This window comes from Scyliorhinus canicula, chromosome 2, assembly GCF_902713615.1.
Source record: "Scyliorhinus canicula chromosome 2, sScyCan1.1, whole genome shotgun sequence".
Lineage (NCBI taxonomy): Eukaryota > Metazoa > Chordata > Chondrichthyes > Carcharhiniformes > Scyliorhinidae > Scyliorhinus > Scyliorhinus canicula.
Window position 1 is genome coordinate 248,757,809 of NC_052147.1, and position 19,154 is coordinate 248,776,962.

The 19,154-nt window shown below is 46.1% G+C and overlaps 1 protein-coding gene across 1 annotated transcript in view; it reads right to left on the reverse strand.

The window, feature by feature from the left end:
• Positions 1-19,154, reverse strand: part of LOC119962094 (low-density lipoprotein receptor-related protein 1-like) — a 2,271,162-nt gene that overhangs the window by 316,091 nt on the left and 1,935,917 nt on the right. Inside the window, 2 exon segments of the mRNA XM_038789946.1 lie at positions 10,984-11,106; positions 12,496-12,624. Coding sequence (XP_038645874.1) covers positions 10,984-11,106; positions 12,496-12,624 — 252 coding nt within the window.

A 19,154-nucleotide genomic window follows, 5' to 3' on the forward strand; every position in this document is an offset into this window, starting at 1 on the left:
TGAAGCAACAATAGACAAATCCAGACACAACTCCCACCCCGGGATCCCAGCATTTCCCTCTGAATTCTAACCAGGCAATATTCTTGGGTTTAGGCGGATTGCAATATACTCACCAAAGCCCTGCTCTCAGCCAGAGGATGGATGGGACTCCCTCTCTCTGTCTCTCTCTCTCTGTCTGTCCCCACAATCTCCCTCTCTCTCTCTCAAACAAAGACAAGGCAGCTGGGAGGAAGGGGAGCCTCGAGGAAGATCTGCTTATGCCCCCATCCAATGGATGCCCAGGGCCAACGCACCGTTGCCCCCCCCTCTGCACGCCGCTGCCTCCTACCCCTACCCCCCTACCCCTACCCCCCTACCTCTACCCCCACCCCTACCCGACCCCTCCACACCTACCCCTACCCCCCTACCCCTACCGCCTACGCCTACCCCCACCCCCCCTACCTCTACCCCCCACCCCCACTACCCCCCAACACCCCCCACCCCCCCTAACCCCCCCACCCCCCCCCGCCCACCCCCCACCCCCCCACCCCCCACCCCGCACTCGATGTAGGTAACTGAACGGCGTCAACCATCGTCAATGGTTGACGCCGTTATAAACCTACTTTGATTTTCGCCGACGTGGGGGACTTCGGCCCATCCGGGCCGGTGAATAAAAAAGCTTAAAAAAACAATGGCATCCCGCCAGCGCCGGCCGTTATCCGAGGCGGCCGGCGGGATTTGAAGAACGCCGTTTTATGGCGGGTGGGTGAATCTTTAACATGGCGGGAGCGGCAATATCGGCGCCGCAGGCCGATTCTCTGACCCTGCGTGGGGTTGGAGAATTTCGCCCAGAATGTGCAAACTCCAACGGACAATGACCCAGAGCCGGGATCGAACCTGGGACTTCGGCACCCTGAAACAGCAATGCTAACCACTGCGCCACCCTGCTGCCCCAAGATTCCCAACTTTTAATGAACTTAGAAACGGTGGAGAATTAATTGTAATATTTTTGGTTGAAAATTAATAAATAATCTTCTCAAATAAAAAATTTGAGAATAAATGAATTACTTTGCACAGGATTTGAAACAACATCCCTGAAATTAAAAGTCCAACTATCATCCGAATTAGCTATCTGGTTGTCAGTTTTTCCCTGCACAAAGTTTGAACAGGCTGGGGGAAAAAATTGTACTCGAATAAACTCATTTATTTTATTTGTTTACGAGATCTGATTTATTATGGATCATAGCAAGTTGATTGGTGTTCTCTGTGGAGTTTGATCCCTCTGTAGATATAGTCATTTCTCCACCTGATATCATTGCAGAGCTTGAACAATGAATCCATTATCAATCGCAGTGTGGACATAATGGTGATATAAATAGGCAGCTTCACAAAACCAGACAGTAATTTTAGTTTGGAACAATTCCTGCTGCAGGGGTCAGGAACAGTTGTGCATGCACTGGCGGCTGCAGTGTGAGTCAAGTGCACATTCACAACTATCCCTGCTGTACCTTTCATAATTGGCAGGAGTTACCATCCAAATAAAATAGCACTGCCTACTTCACAGTTATCATTAAATGCTGCAGCGCAAGTTGTATCTGTACTCATTAAGGTGAGTTATGACAGTGCTGTGTTTGGAAGAGGTAACTAGGCCTTAAACAATTTGTTTGCAATACAGTTATTTCTGCCTAAAGGCAAACTATCAAGTAAAAGATCAACATTGTTAATGTGGAAAAGTCTTCAGATGAATTCAAAAGTAAGTTCATCGCATGAATTAAAAGGCACAATGTTTAGAGTTTGTTAGAAATGGTGTGTGAAAAAATTGAATTCATAAATGCTGTACATTTAAAATCATTATAGTTGTCACTTTTAGTAAACAGCCATTTCATCAGAGACTTACTCCAGTGTTAATTCTGGTTGGTGTAATGGATTTGAATTCAAAATCTTAAATGAGGGGGTTGAAACTATGTCTGTCATCTATCCCAACACAGGAGAGAGTGAAAAGACAGCTAAGTATGAGAAGAATGTGTGAATATTTAACCTTTTTTCTTATTGCTTTTATATATTCGATCTACTCATTTGTTGAAATGATACTTATTGGGCGGGATTCTCCGACCCCCCACCGGGTCAGAGAATCGGCAGGGACCGGCGTCAATCCCGCCCCCGCCGTGTCCCGAAGTCTCCGACACCAGATATTCGGCGGGGGTGGGATCGCGGCGCGCCAGTCGGCGCCCCCCCCACCCCCGGCAATTCTCCGGCCGGTGATGGGCCGAAGTCCCGCCGCTGTCATGCCTCTCCCGCAGGCATGGATCAAACCACCGACCTTACCGGCGGGACCAGGCAGCACGGGCGGGCTCCGGGGTCCTGGGGGGGGGGAGGGGGGGGCACGGGGTGATTTGACCCCGGGGGATGCCCCTACGGTGGCCTGGCCCGCGATCGGGTCCCACCAGTCGGAGGGCGGGCCTGTGCCGTGGGGGCACTCTTTTCCTTCCGCCTTCGCCATAGTCTTCACCATGGCGGAGGCGGAAGTGGCCCCCTCCCCTGCACATGCGTGGGGATGACGTCAGCAGCCGCTGACGCTCCGGCGCATGCACGGACTTCCACCGGCCGGCGAAGTCCCTTCGGCCCCGTCTGGCGTGGCGCCAAAAGCCGTTCCTGCCAGCTGGCGGAGCGCCAACCACTCCGGCGTGGGCCTAGCCCTTCAATCTTAGGGCTTGACCCCTAAAGGTGCGAGACTTCTGCACATTTGGGGCGGCCCGACGCTGGAGTGGTTCACGCCACTCCATCACGCCAGGACCCCCCGCCTCGCCGGGTAGGGGAGAATCCTGGCCAAGAAGTCTGTTTGATTACTTGGGGAATTTTATGAGCTCTTGGTGCAATCCAACAACCTAATTATTTTACAAGTGTTTGATTTTGTTTCCATAGCTGCTTTGAAGAGAGTGTTTGTTTATGAGCTCCTGGCTGCAATCAGTCTGCCTAATCATTTCACAAGTGTTGGACATTGTTTAGCTGCTTTGAAAAATCTGTTTGACTAATTGGTGAGTTTTGTTAGCTATTCAGTTTCCCCAGCAGGGGGTAAACTTCCCAGGCAATCCCCACATTGGTTCACACATCAAGTGTTCCACAGGGTCCCAGTGAGTAACTTAAGTCATATGTCTAGTCTGCAACAATCTGGAGACCAAAAGATGTGTCCCTAAGACTCTGATGAAGTAGATACTATTGAATGTCATGGCTGTCCTCTCGAAACTGTGAAAATATATGTTGGAACATAAATAAACGAGGGGTACATTTCCAACTGCCAAATAAATAAATAAGTCAGACATGTGGACTCGAGGAGCAAGAAATGAGAAGGTAAGAAATAGGAGCAGGAAAAGTTCATTGGCCCCTGCGTGCTTACTCCACCATTCAATATAGGAATTGGGAGCAAAAGTAGGAAATTCAGCCCTTCAAGCCTGCCCCTCCATTCCATCAGATCATGGTTGATCTCTTCCTCGTCTCAAATACACCTCCCAAACTGGTCTACATACCCCTTTAACCCATTTTTAAAAAAAAAATCAGAAATATATTGATCTCCTTCCTGAAACTATGTAATGCTTCAGACTCCACCGCACTATGGGGCAGTGAGTTCCATAAATTCACCACCCTCTGAAAGAAGTAGTTCCTCCTCATCTCAGTTCTAAATCTACTGCCTCTCAACCTATATCTGTGACCTCCTGTTCTAGATTTCCTCACAAGGGGGAACATTTGGTCTACGTTTACTTCACCAATGCCTCATAGTAGCTTATATACCTTGATCAGATCCCCTCTCATCCTTCTAAACTCCAGTGAGTAAAAGCCCAAATGGTTTAATCTCTCATCAAACGTCAACACTTTCACCCCCAGAATCAATCTGGTGAACCTCCTCTGAACTGCCTCCAATGCCACCCATCCTTCCTCAAGTAAGGAGAACAAAACTGAACACAATACTCCAGATGTGATCTTACCAATACCCTATACAATTGTAACAAAACTTCTCTACTTTATACTCTAGTCCTTTTGCAATAAACGTTAACATTCCATTTATCTTTTTTATTACATGCTGTTCCTGCATACCGACTTCCTGCGATTCAAGAACAACACCCAGATCCCTCTTCCCAGATGCATCTTGAATCTGTTTTACATTTAGATAATAACGTACCTTTTTATTGGATAACCTCACACTTACCTACATTAGACTCCAGCTACCACATTTTGGCCCAATCTTCGAGCCTATCTATATCCATCTGCAAAATCTTTATCTCCTCAATACTGCCAGCTTTCCTGCCTAGTTTAGTATCATTCACAAATTTTGCTATGTTACACTTTGTCCCTGCTTGCCGATAATTTATATAGATTGTGAACAGCTGAGGTCTGAGTGCTGACCCCTGCGGCACCCGGCTAGTTACAGTTTTCCAGCCAGAGAAGGACCCATGTATCGTGACTCTCTTCTTTCTGTCACTCAGCCAATCCTCAATTCAATATAGTACTCTACCCCAATCCCACAGTGGCTGGCACTGCCACCTCACAACGACAGGGGCCAGGGGTCAATTCGAGCCTTGGTTGATGACCTGCCTGGAGTTTGTACATTCTCCACGGGTCTGTGCGAGTATCCTCTGGGATCTGCTGTTGCCTCCCACGGTCCAAAGATGTGCAAGTTAGGTTGATTGACCATGCTAAATTGCCCCTTAGTGTCCAGGGATGTGTAGGTTAGGTTGAGGGGTTGTGGGGATGGAATGGGTAAGTGGATTTGGGTGGCATGCTCTTTCAGAATGATCTCCTTCTGCACTGTAAGGATTCTATGATCCCTGCGATCTCACCTTCTGGATCAGTCTTCTGTGCGGCACCTTGTCAAACACCTTCTGGAAGTCTAGATACCTTGCTGGTTATGTTCTCAAAGAACTCAAGCATGACTTACCCTTCATAAAATCATGCTGCCACTGGTGGATTGAGCTTTGTCTTTCCAAATGTTCGGTTATCTCGTCCTTGATGATTGATTCCAGCAACTTCCCCACCAGAGTTCAAGCTAACCAGTCTATAGTTTCCTACTTTTTGCGTCTCGCTTTTTGAATAGGGCTGTGACAGTAGAGTGTTTCCAATCCATCGGAACCCTTCCTGAATCCAGGGAATATCATGCCTCCTTCTTAACCTTAGCTTCACTTTCCTGCTTGATTCCCATATCCCTTCATTTCCTTGGAATCCAAACATCTATTGATATCAGGAACACTTTCAACAACTGAGAATCCACAGCAATTTGGAGTGGAGCATTGAAAGATTCACAACTCTGAGTGAAGGAATTTCTCCTCAACTCCGTCCTAAATAGCCGATCCCTTATCCTGCATTTGGTTCTTGACCCTCTAGCTGGGGAAATTGCCTTTTAGCATCTATTCTGTCAAATCCTCTCAGAATAAGTTTCAATGAAATTACCTCTTATTCTTTGAATAAAACCATGGCTGACCTGATTATATCCTTAGTTCCACATTTCTGCTAACACTCCATAACCCTTGGGTCCTTTGTAGATCAAAAATCTATCCAAGTCAGTGTTCAACATTCAATGGCCCAGCCTGCACAGCTCTGAGGAAGAGATTTCTACAGATTAACAGCTCTCTGAGTAAAGACATTTCTCCTCATTAGAAATGGTTAGAAATTTGGAACGTAGTTTGAATGTACGTGTATATATATATATTAGCTCGAAACAGATAAAGTAGTGGGTAAGTTTTTTATGTTCAGTGTATTAAGTTCGTTTTACTAGAAATTGCTTAAGGTTTCATGGAAAGCAGGTTTGAAAATTCATTACTCTCAGACAAGGTTGGCTAGTTTGAATAAAAGGCCATATTTAGAAAAGATAGCAAGTGATATGAAGATTTTTATTTCATCTTGTTCGCTGAAATACATATATCCAGCAGTGCAGGAACATCACATGTGACTGCAATGACCCACAGTTTGCTTCACTAGCTGATAAAGGGTAATAATACCTGCATTGAATGGCTGTGTTGATGCTTGTTAGGGGATGTCATATGAACCGAGGTGTAAATAGCTGATAGCAAAATTAATAAACCTTTTGGAAGATTATGTCCAGACATGGAATGAAGGGGAGGATAAGACTAGTCCGGGACAGACAGTTTGAGAAGCGACAAAGAAAAGATAAGCTAAGATTGTGGCCAGAATACATCTGAAGGTCCAAAAGAGCAACGACAGTTGATTGACAGCATTAGGCAAGATGTTTATCCCAAAGTTTAGACAAAGAACTTGATGACCCATAGGTTATTTTGAAATAAAACAAATCTTAATAAGACCAAAGGTATTAATTCATCCAGGCATCAACCCTGGAAAAGGTGTGAAGTAGGAAGCTTTTGGGAGGATAGTTATAGTAGGTTGTGGAAAAGGGGCGAAATTCTCCGACCCCATGCAGGGTCGGCGAATCGGCCGGCAGCGGCGTTATTCCCGCTCCCGCAGGGTTTTTAAATCTCTGACCGGCCAAAAACCGGCGCTGTGCAAATCCCGCCGGCAGCCTCTGAAAACAGCTGGCGCAGGCGGGATTTCATTTTTTTTTTAGTTGCCACAAATCTCCGGCCCGGATGGGCCGAAGTCCCGCCGACGTGGCCATGGGTCACGTCGGCGAAAATCACAGTTGCTTTAAAACGGCGTCAACCATTGATGATGGTTGACGCCGTTCAGTGTCGGGGGGTGGGTTGCGGCATCGGGGGGGGGGTGGGTTGCGGCATCGGGGGGGGGGTGGGTTGCGGCATCGGGGGGGTTGCGGCATCGGGGGGGCATCGGGGGGGGTTTGGGGGCAGCGGCGTGCAGAGGGGGGGGCGACGGATGCCCGGGGCCAACGCACCGTCGCCCCCCCCTCTGTACGCCGCTGCCCCCTACCCCAACCACCCCCCCTCACCACCCCTACCTCCCTCCAACGCCCCTACCCCCCTCCCCACCACCCCTACCCCCCTCCCCACCACCCCTACCCCCCTCCAACGCCCCTACCTCCCTCCCAACCACACCTACCCCCCTCCCCACCACCCCTACCCCCCTCCAACGCTGCCCCCCATCTCTCGCAACGCCGCAACCCCCCACCCTCACCGCCGCAACCCCCCCTCATCGCCGCAACCCCCCCCTCTCAACGCCGGGTCCCCCCCCTCAACGCCGGGTCCCCCCCCCCCCTCAACGCCGGTACCCACACCCCGTCCCCCTCCCTCTGAAGGCCGGTACCACACACCCCCCCCCTCTCTCCTCCTCCCCCCTTCCTTCCTCCTACCCCCTTCTTCCTCCTCCCCCCCTCCTTCCTCCTCCCACCCTTCCTTCCTCCTCCCCCCCTTCCTTCCTCCTCCCCCCTTCCTTCCTCCTCCCCCCCTTCCTTCCTCCTCCCACCCTTCCTTCCTCCTCCCCCCTTCCTTCCTCCTCCTCCCTTCCTTCCTCCCCCCCTTCCTTCCTCTCCCCCCCCCTTCCTCCGTTAGTGGGGGGTGGGGGGTGGGGGGGTGCGGCGTTGGAGGAGGTAGGGGTGGTGAAGGGGATAGGGGTGGCGAGGGGGGGTTGGGGTAGGGGCAGCGGCGTGCAGAGGAGGGGGGCGACAGATGCCCGGGGCCAACGCACCGTCGCCCCCCCTCTGCACGCAGCTGCCCCTACCCCAACCCCCTCCCCTCACCACCCCTACTCCCTTCACCACCCCTACCCCCCTCCAATGCCGCACCCCCCACCCCCCACCCCCTACTAACGCCGCACCCCCCCCCCCACTAACGGAGGAAGGAAGGGGGGGGGGGAGGAAGAAAGGGGGGGAGGAAGGAAGGGGAGGGAGGAGGAAGGAAGGGGGGGAGGATGAAGGAAGGGGGGGAGGAAGGAAGGGGGGGGGAAGGAAGGGGGGGAGAAAGGAAGGGGGGGAGGAAGGGGGGGAGAAAGGAAGGGGGGAGGAAGGAAGGGGGGGGAGGAGGAAGGAAGGGGGGAGGAGGAAGGAAGGGGGGAGGAGGAAGGAAGGGGGGGAGGAGGAAGGAAGCGGGGGGAGGAGGAAGGAGGGGGGGGAGGAGGAGAGAGGGGGGGGTGTGGGGTACCGGCCTTCAGAGGGAGGGGGACGGTGCGTTGGCCCCGGGCATCCGTCGCCCCCCCTCTCTGTGCGCCACTGCCCCCCAAACCCCCCCCCCCCCGATGCCGCAACCCACCCCCCCCCGATGCCGCAACCCCCCCCCGATGCCGCAACCCCCCCGATGCCACAACCCCCCCCCCAAATGCCGGAACCCCCCCCCCCCCCCCCCGATGCCGCAACCCCCCCCCCCCCCAAATGCCGGAACATGCCCCCCTCCAAATGCCAGGTCTGTCTCTCTCCTCCCCCCCCCCCAAATGCCGGGTCTGTCTCTCTCCTCCTCCCCTCCACCCCCCAAATGCCGGGTCAGTCTCTCTCCTCCTCCTCCTCCAAAAAACGCCGGGTCTCACCACTTCCGCAGCTGGTGAAACTGACGCGCATCGCGTCAGTCAGCTGCTGGCCCCTCCGGGAACAGAGAATCGCCGCCTAAAAGAAGGCCCCCACGCCGGAGTCATCTACTCCAATTTTGCTCGCCGGAAATCGGCATTACGACGGTCTGCAGAGAATTTCGCCCAAGGTCTTTGAGGGAAGATCCCAGACAAACACACCCGAGGGATTCCACAACACGGGGCTGGTTTAACTCACTGGGCTAAATCACTGGCTTTTAAAGCAGAACAAGCAGGCCAGCAGCACGGTTCGATTCCCGTACCAGCCTCCCCGGGCAGGCGCCGGAATGTGGCGACTAGGGGCTTTTCACAGTAACTTTATTGAAGCCTACTCGTGACAATAAGCGATTTTCATTTTTCGACTTGAGAAGACATGAGCACGAAAAAGAGAAGTGAAGAGATAAAGAGATGTTCTTGACTTGCCTGCCGGCCATCCTGCACAATCTAGAATCATGCTCACTGTCATGGTCATATGTTTTTGCTGTAGGACTCGCAATGTGATTTCCTGTTTTTAAACTCTTTGAAAACTCAACATCCAACCTTGGTTGCCCTTGGATCTTGATTGATTAATTACTTGCTAAATTTAACTTGGATTATTCTTCGGAGAGTAACATTCTCCCAAACACCACCTTCCTGGAGACCCTCCATAACCTAGATTCCATTGGCGCTCAAAGATATGGGCAAAGTTCCTGTTGGCGTGTACATTGGCAGACATGGTGGGAGAATATGGCGGGAGGCCCAGAAATCCGTTTCAGGTTGGCATGAATTTATAGTGGGATCCTCCATGATCAGAAAAATTGCTTGAGGCTGGTATGAACCTCATTTGCACCCCATTAATAGAATGCAGATGAAGGACAGATTCGCAGAGGTGTCAGCGGGGAGAAACACGTTCAAGACATCATGGCGTGCAGATGTCAGGACTCATCTAAACCATGCCTGGGGCAGCTTCCGGAGTTCAGAATGGACGCTGCCAACAATCCAGAGCCCTGGAACACCACAGTAGTGGGTTGGAGAAGAATTGCAGGCGGACCTTCCAGATTAGGTGTTCGAGAGTGAGTCCACCTTCCAGTCCAAGAATGTTCTAGGAGGTCCATCTTCATTCTCCGAAAGTCAAGCCTCTGGTCTCAGAGTACACATGGATAGGTATCTTCATTAATCATAGATCATAGATCTATGGTCTTGGAGTACCCCCGGATAGCCGTCTTCATGTTCAGGAGCTCCACCTTCTTCCTTCAATGGTGGGTCAGTGATGTTGGCCACCTTTTCAATATGGCATTCAGGCACAATGTCAGACTACGCACCATCCAGTTCTGCCCTACCACTGAATACAATATGAAACATGCATTTGCATGATTAATGAGGTTGGGGTTGGAGGAACTAGTGTGTTTTTGTACCGGCCACCACAGCGGGAAATATTTCACTTTTGTGTCTATGCTATGGAACTTAAGTCTCAAAACGGAAATTCCACTGTCATAAATGTGCCGAGCAACAGCAGTAAAACAAATTTACCAAGACATAATAGGATGCGAGATGTCAAGCAACAGGTAGAATTCGGTCTAGAGACAGCAATAGCCAGTATTCAACCGATCAGTTAACACTTAGCAGGCTCAGAAAGCAGAGAAGCCAGTTTTCCAGCTAACAAAGCAGCCTAAAATCTGGTTTCCAGTCTGTAGCAGGAGACTAAGTTTTACATGTAACAGTCTCAAAGTCTTAGAGCCAAGGCAGTGCAGAAAACCTTCATAAAGGCAGCTTAAATGTCTTTACCGGACGCGTAAAAAAATGTTTACAGGCTAGATAAATCATCCCTGGCAACTGTAAGCTTTTTTTTAAACTTATAGATTCATTTAATTTGGATGTTGTTTGGGGATAGGGGAATCTTACAGAGTTTAGGTATTGTAGATATATTTAGGAATAAGGGACATAAACTGTGCGCATGTGTTTAGTAATTAATATACCTTAATTATTGTAGAGTGGAGTAGTCCTGTTTGTGTGCATTTGTCTTTACTTTAATAAATATTCTTTAATAAATATTACACAACAACTGGGTTGTTTATCCTCACTTTGGTTTCACTTGTCTCCTCACACCTAAACAAAGTTAGACTATTACACCCCGACAAACCGGTCAAGTTGTGATACCCTCACAGATAACATCAGTGTGCTTCGTGACATCCACCCTCTATCTAGCTCAGCCTTCAATATATTCAATAACCCAGCCTTTGCTATTTCAAAGGATAACACCCCTCTGAGAGAAAGAATTTCTCCATTTTAAATGGGAACCCTTTATTTTTAAATTGTGCCTCCAAGTTCTAGATTCCCCCACAAGAGAACGAATCCTCTCTGCATCGACTCTGTCAAAGCCTGAACCACCATTATTTCTATTTTTAAGTTCAGATTTCCAGCATCTACAATTGTTTACTCTTGTGTATGATCACAGCCCCTGAGTACATTATCTGAGGACAATATCAGCATTAGTAAAAAATTGATCAAATTTGGAGTACAATCAACATTTCAATATTAGAAATATTTTATACTTACCACATTCTGGAGGTTCATCAGATTCATCTCCACAATCATCATCATGGTCACAGACAAAATATTGTGAAACACACAATTTGTTCTGACACATGAAAGCTTTGTTGTCGCATGTGCTATTGTGTGCTAGAATAAGGAGAAACAACATATGAAATTAAAGTTGATAAGCGCATGTCAATGTTATTATACAAGTTGGAGTTATTTTGCAGTAGCATATGGCACCATTAATGTGGTCAGAGCATTTCTTTTTAAACATGACTGCAAACATAAAATAGTAAATTGTGTGTGAACTAATGCTGCATTAAAACACAATTACTGAAAGTATATTTAATTACAAAAGTAATCAAAAATTTTAGTATCTCATCCCACAAAATTGAGAAACTTGAAATTGTTACATGGAGCAAAATGGTCAAAAATTATAATTTTTAAATAATTATTCTCCGCTTTGGTTTAATGGTAGAATTTCTGCCTCCGAGCCTGAAGTTAATTATTGTGAAACGTAACTTCAGTTCAGGAACTGAATCCACTTCTAGGCTCCCACCTCTGTGCTTCAATTCAGGAAGGCACCTACTTAGGGGCAATTGGGGATGGACAACAAATATTGGCTTTGCCAGTGACTATCACATCTCATGAAAGAATGAAACAAAATAAAGCACAGTTCTTCGTGCTATTTTATAGTTGCGGCATTAAATCAATGCCCTGTTCTTTTTCAAGCATTTTTGATATAACTTAGGTCGCACTCAATGCCACTATTGACATTATTGACAATGCCACTATTTAGATTAATTTTGGCTGCAATGTTAATGGACTTTGTCATTTCATAATATCCACCCAACGACTAATAAATAACTCTTGCTTAGCTGCACGTATTATAGATGTATTAATGATGTAAAGCTAGCTAACAAATTTCAGTGATAGAATTAATTGACAGGGCTTCCCCATCGTTTTGGTTTGTAAAACTTAAATATAAAAAATAAAAATTTGGCTGAGATAATGTAAGATGGCTGAAAGGCAAGCTCCAGTAAAAGAACCAAGTGAATTTTCGATAAGGGAGATTTAAAACTTTCAGTCGGGGTATAAGACTGTAGTGTATGCATCAACCATGCCTTAAAGGAGCCATTATATTTTCATTTCCATTGATTGTTCATGTTTTGGTTTAAATTCCCATTTCAGTTGAATAACTGAGCAATAAGTTGTAAATTTACCCCATTATAATCTCCAACCTAAGCCTTTCCTGTGTCACTGAATTAAAGGGGTAAACATTCATCTGATGCCTTCAATTAACATTCTTTACATGGTTTACAGTTTTACCATTTCCCAGTATTATTCTTGCACAAGGGTCAAATCACAAAATGCTATGCTGTATACCACACATACGAACTAATTACCGTTTGCAGCAGGTCTGTCTGAACTCACTCACTCATTCATTTCCAGAAACCATTGGTCCGACTGTATAATTGTTGTGAATAAAGTGTGCCTTAATAAATCAAGACAATTGTTTACAGCGTTACTTACTGCAACCAGCTGTGGAGAGTTCATCGCTTCCATCTGGGCAATCTTTATCACCATCACAAAGCCAATGTTTTGGGAGACAAACGTGAGAGTTGGGACATTGGAACAGATCAGGAGCACATGTGACTGAACCTGTGGTAGTGAAATAAAGTATGAATGATATGCTCATGGAGCAATGCTGAAGATAGTGTGCGTAACCGAGTTCTAAATACAACTAGGTTGAGACTTTCTGTTCTTCTGGTTGTGACTTTAAAAGGCAGTTGTGAGCAACTTTGATCGACTCATCACCTATTATTGCTGATGGTCAAATTTCTCCTCCAGTCACAGAATAAATGAATTGAAATTAGCAAAATGAAAGAAAACAATGTGCTGGAGAACAGCTAGACTGGTGGGAAAATTCATAAGGAATTACACTGGAATTCTGGGTGGCAACAGCGGATAGGTAAAACTAAAAAGCTATTCAGAATGGCAATTCATAGACTCCCTACAGTGCAGAAGGAGGTCACTTGGCCCATCGAGTCTGCACCAACGCTCTGAAAGAGCCATACCTTATCCCCGCAACCCAGTAACCCCACCTAATCTTTTGGATAATAAGGACAATTTAGGATGGCCAATCCACCTAATCTGCACATCTTTGGACTGTGGGAGGAAACCGGAGCACCCAGAGGAAACCCATGCAGACACTGGGAGAAAATGCAAACTCCACACAGACAGTCATCCGGGCCGAAATTGAACCCGGGTCCCTGGTGCTGTGAGGCAGCAGTGCTAACCACTGTGACTCCATGCCGCCCAGGCAATTAATCAACTGGAGAAAATTCTCTCTAAAGGGTATAGCAGCATGTCATATAATTAAGAATCAACCACAGATCTGGAGTCACATTTAGGTCAGACCAGGTAAGGGTGGCAGATTTCCTTGCCTAATAGGAATTAATGGCAATTGACAATGGTTTCAATATTATCATTAGATTTTTTTAATTCCAGGTTTTTTCTGGAATTCAGAGATCACCAATTCAGAGATTCAATTCAAATCCGGGACCCCAGAACATTACCCGGGGTCTCTGGATTACGAGTCAAGTGACAATACCACTACACAACCGTCTCTGCTAATCGGAAAAGTTATCCAACCCATTATGAGATCACACTTTATTCTGACATTTTGGGATATTGGGCCACAAAATCAGTCCTTGTTCCACCTGTAAAATGAGCACAGGGGCACATGTCACTGCAGTATTCTAAATTGAATATGCAGCTCTGATTTGTTTGCCAAATATCTGAAGAAAATCATGAATGAGGTTGTTACGAGGCTATGCCTCTTTACCTTTGAAAATTTTATTTTTCAACTTTCTCCTGACTGAAATTTTGCGATTTGAACTGAGACAGGGCAAAATGTTTGAAAATGCAAGGCTGCACTCCAAGGTGAAGATGGGGAACCAAAGAGAGAGATATTTCCTATAATTCTGAGACTCATCAATACTCGTAACTGTCCAAGCAAGAGACGTTGAAAATGCAAAGTGCTGGATACTGAAGCAATGGTTGCCACAGACACACATACTTAAAAGCTCTTGGAAAGATACAATGGGTAATTTTGCAGCAAGGCTGCCAACCACGAGAGAATGATTACATGCGAGACAGAAGGTGTCAAGAAATTTTTCAGCATAGGAAACAACCCAAGGGAATTTTGGAATAAACTTTTGGAATAAACGAGTTACTCGGTTCGAGAAGTCAACTCTCCCAGAAACTCATCTGTGAATCGATATTTTGCAATAAGTGTGTGTGCGTGTTGTGTGTATGTGTCTAGCTTCGAATTACTCCATCGCGGCCAAATGTTAGATCACTCATCTTTATTATTTTTTCTCGACTTCAGTGGTTAATATATTTGCTTTTTCTTAGACTCAAGAAAACCTTGTCTCATTGGCTCCTTATTGCTGAAGCTTAAATAGTAAGATGCATTGGGATTTGGAAATGACATATCCATGTGAAAAAAAATAATGAATTCTTTGTTGCACAAACAAGAAAATTGAACAGAGTGGAGCCAGTTCAGCCCTTCTCACCTAGCCATAATAGAAAATTTTAGATTAATAGATAAAGTGTACTGGAAAACAACTCTTCTTCCTGTATCCATTGATTATTAATGATGGTGGAGGGCAGCATGATGGCACAGTGGTTAGCATTGCTACCTACGGCACTGAGGACCCAGGTTTGAATCCCGGCCCTGGGTCATTGTCCGTGTGGAGTTTGCACATTCTCCCCATATCTGCGTGGGCTTCACCCCCACAACCCAAAAGATGTGCAGGATAGGTGGATTGTCCACGCTAAATTGCCCCTTAATTGGAAAAAATAAATTTATTAAAAAAAACAAACAAACAAAAAAAATATTAATAATTTTGGAAAGTAATTTCTACCTGTCAAATAAAGCAGCTAATTATCTCATCCAAAATCAAGTGAGGTGCATACTGGGTAATTAATCCATCATTTCCCATTTCATAACCAAGATGTTTGCAAGGTCATCTTTCCTGAGACCACTTTACATTAAACCGTGGGAGGAGAATAAGGGGACACAGATTCAAACTATTAAGAGGTAACTTTAGGACTAATATCAGCAGATTTTTCACAAGAAGTGATCAACACCTCAAGTGTAATTGGGGTAGTCTTATTGTTTAATTGATAGCGTGATGGAACAATGGGTGTGTGCAGGGTTGTACTGAATGGTTTGGTTATGATGGACCAGAAGGGCAGCACGGTGGCCTAGTGGTTAGCATAACCGCCTCACGGCGCTGAGGTCCCAGGTTCGATCCCGGCTCTGGGTCACTGTCCGTGTGGAGTTTGCACATTCTCCCCGTGTCTGCGTGGGTTTCGCCCCCACAACCCAAAAATGTGCAGAGTAGGTGGATTGGCCACGCTAAATTGCCCCTTAATTGGAAAAAATAATTGGGTAATCTAATGATGGACCAGATGGGTTTCCTCAACTGTTAATATTTTGTAAATAAGCAGCCATCCACAAGGGGCACCTTTTTTTGCAGGCATGAATGTAAGTAGAGTTGGAGAAACGAGGAGATTCTTACCCACATGCAGATGAATCAGACAACACCATTGGCACTTTGAAGCAACAGATAATATTTTGTCAAAAAGTTCAAATATTCAACATCTTGTTTTTTTTTAACCTTTTGTTATTATTCTGAAAAGAACTCCAAGCTATTTAGTTGCCCGTTATAACTAAAGTCAACATTTCTGCTTTCTTATCACTTCTGCATTCCCCCTCTGGCCTTGACATTCTGTTCTAGGTATTTACTGCGCCGAACTGAAACATTTCCTTTTTTATGATTATGCAACTTCTGCAGGATCTTTCTCTAAATGCTGGATATCTGAATACATGATCCTATCTTGGAAAGTAGCAGTAATGGATGTTTCCCCATTGAGATTCTGGAGGTCTGAAACCTGTGACTTCTTTGTTAAACCTCAATCAATTTACACCCAAATCACTGGTATTTGATGCACTGTCACATCCTGTATTGAAAAGCAGGTCTTAACCCCAAAATAACTTGAGCATCATGTAGCATCAAACTCTCTGCGCAACTGCTACCCACCCTGATTCAAATGTTGTCTCTCCTCCTTCTCCTTTGTCCCTGTGTTTCTTTATTCAGGCCATTAAATGTTTATTGTGATGTGTCTGTGTGTGGGCTTGTGCTTGTTTCTGCTATGTGTGGTGTAAGTTGGCAGTCTGTGCACGACATCCAAATTGCTGAGTACAGCAGACCATGTGATTACTCTTGAGCAGTGAAGAGAAGACAGAAAATTAGGAGTTCATAAGCACAATTATCCATTTAGATTTGGTACAGGAGACATGTTGTAAATTAGTGCACTGGGGCTTGATAACATACCTATTGCCATCTCAGATGACAGCCTTTGATACTCTTGCTGGCTCTTCATTTTGAGACTAATTTTAGTGTATGGAATACTGTTGCAACACATGATGTTTCCCCCTTAAGGACCTAAGCTATCTTGATAATTGATGTTCTGCATGGATTAAGCGCATTAGGTTCTGAAGTAAAAAATCTACTTACAGCAATTTAGTTCGGGTCAGCAAACAGGCAACGTGGATTGGATTTTTGGCCATTATCATCCATTTGCCACTGTTGCTAAGCGTAACAACATCCTTGCTGATATGTCCATGGTGAGGCAGTATAATTTAACACACTGACATTCATTGCTTTCTATCTAAGCAAGAATTACCATTTTCAACTTCTGATCAATACATGTTCTTCATGTCCACATCTGACCTTTGCTGCAAATTTACAATGGCCTTATCTTGGTGCTCTATTTTTATTTGTTAAGTATGCTCAGGACCATCATTAAGAACATTTCAGTGAGCTTAGCTGAGCTGTATTGATTATCACCTTGTTTTGTTCCATTGCATAAGACATGTCATCCCTGCGGCATCAAGAACTTCAATTGTTTGTCCTTTCAGTCAATAAACTGGGCTGTCCAAGTTTATCCTTGTCCATTCATTACCATTTTATGATTTAAATAGTTGTAATGCGGATAAACATCATTGGAAGCATGAAGTGATTGGCCAGTATATGTTGACATTATAGTTCAAATTTGTATTGCATGAAATTAACTGCAAGAAATTGTGGCAATGCCCATAAAACATTCTTAACTGTTGGGTTATCATCCTTCTATGATTTATGAAAACTCTCTCAGTATCACTGAAGGAACAGATGATTAGATTGTTTTTTTGGCAAAACAGAATTTTAATTACAATGGCGACTATTGTTGCTGAGATGACATGACAGCAACACTTCTGTTTGTGGGCTTACGAAAACCTGCAGTTGCATCTTTTTATCATGGCTGTGTTTATTTACGGAACAACATTAGGAGGAGCACTTCCTGCACATGCTCGGTTGTAGTCACACTCACTGCCTGTCAGAACATCAGCTGACAGCATTAAAATGAACAAGTAAGCTTGAAGCAGACGAACAATAAAGTTTAAGTTAGCCATTTTTAGGTCTGCGCAATCCTTTTTTAAAAATTAGTTTATGGGGTATGGGCGTCGCTGGTTAGGCCAGTATGTACTGCCCATCCTCAGTTGCCCTTGGTGGTGATAAGTTGCCTTCTTGAACCTCTGCAGTCCTTAAAGTGTAGGTACACCCACTATGCTATTAGGGAGGGGGGTTCCAGGATATTGCCCACACGTCAGTGAAGGAACGGCAATATATTCCCAAGTCGGGGTGGTGAGTGACTTAGAGGGAACCTCCGGGTGGTGGGGTTCCCAGGTATCTGCTGCTCTTTTCCTTCTAGACGGTAATGGTTGTGGCATTGGAAGGCGCTGTCCAAGGAACCTTGGTGAGTTACTGCAGTGGTAGATGGTACACGTGGCTGCCACTGCCCTCGTCAGTGGTGTAGGGTTTGAATATTTGTGGAAGGAGGGGCAATCAAGCAAGCTGCGTTGTCCTGGATGGTGTCAAGCTTCTCGAGTGTTGCTGGAGCTGCACTCATCCAGGCAAGTAGAGAGTATTCCATGACACTCCTGACTTCTGCCTTTAGTGGACAGGCTTTTGGGGGGGTGAAGAGGTGAGTTACTCGTCGTAGGATTCCTAGCCTTTGACCTGCCCTGGTAGCCACAGTATTAATGTGGTTAGTTCAGTTCAGTTTCTGATCAATGGTTACTCCCAGGAAGTTGATTGTGGGGGATTCAGCGATGGTAATGCCATTGAATGCCAAGGGGCGATGGTTAGATCCTCTCTTGTAGGAGATGGTCATTGCCTGGCACTTGAGTACCGCAAATATAACTTACCACTTGTCAGCCCAGGCCTGGGTATTGTCCAGGTCTTGCTGCATTTGGACACGGACTGCTTCATTATCTGAGGAGTCATGAATGGTGCTGAACATTGTGCAGTCATCCTCAAACATCCCCACTTCTGACCTTATGATGGAAGGCAGGTCATTGATGAAGCAGCTGAAGATGGTTGGGCCCAGGATACTACCCTGAGGAACTCCTGCAGTGACATCCTGAAGCTGAGATGTTTGACCGATGACCACCGCAACCATCTTCTTTGTGCCAGGTATGACTCCAATCAGCGGAGGGTTTTCCCCTGATTCCGATTGACTCCAGTTTAGCTCAGGCTCCTGAGAGAATACTCGGTCAAATGCTGCGTTGATGTCAAGGGCGGCCACTCACACCTCATCCCTGGCATTCAGCTCTTTTGTCCATGTTTGAACCAAGGCTGTAGTGAGGCCAGGAGCTGAGTGACCCTGGCGGAACCCAAACTGAGCGTCCATGAGCAGGTTATTGCTGAGTAAGTGCCGCTTGATAGCACTGTTGATGACTCCTTCCATCACTTTGCTGATGCTGGAGAGTAGACTGATAGGGTGGTAATTGGCTGGGTTGGATTTGTCCTCTTTCTTGTGTTTAGGACACACCTGGGCAATTGTCCACGTTTCCGTGTGGATGCCAGTGTTGTAGCTGCACTGGAACAGCTTGGATATGGGTGCAACAAGTTCTGGAGCACAAGTCTTCAGTACTATTGCCGGCATATTATCAGGACCCATAGCCTTTGCAGTATCCAGTGTCTCCAGCCGTTTCTTAATATCACATGGAGTGAATCGTACTGGTTAAATCCTTAATCAATTACAAGCTCTTGCATCCACTCCATCTATGATTT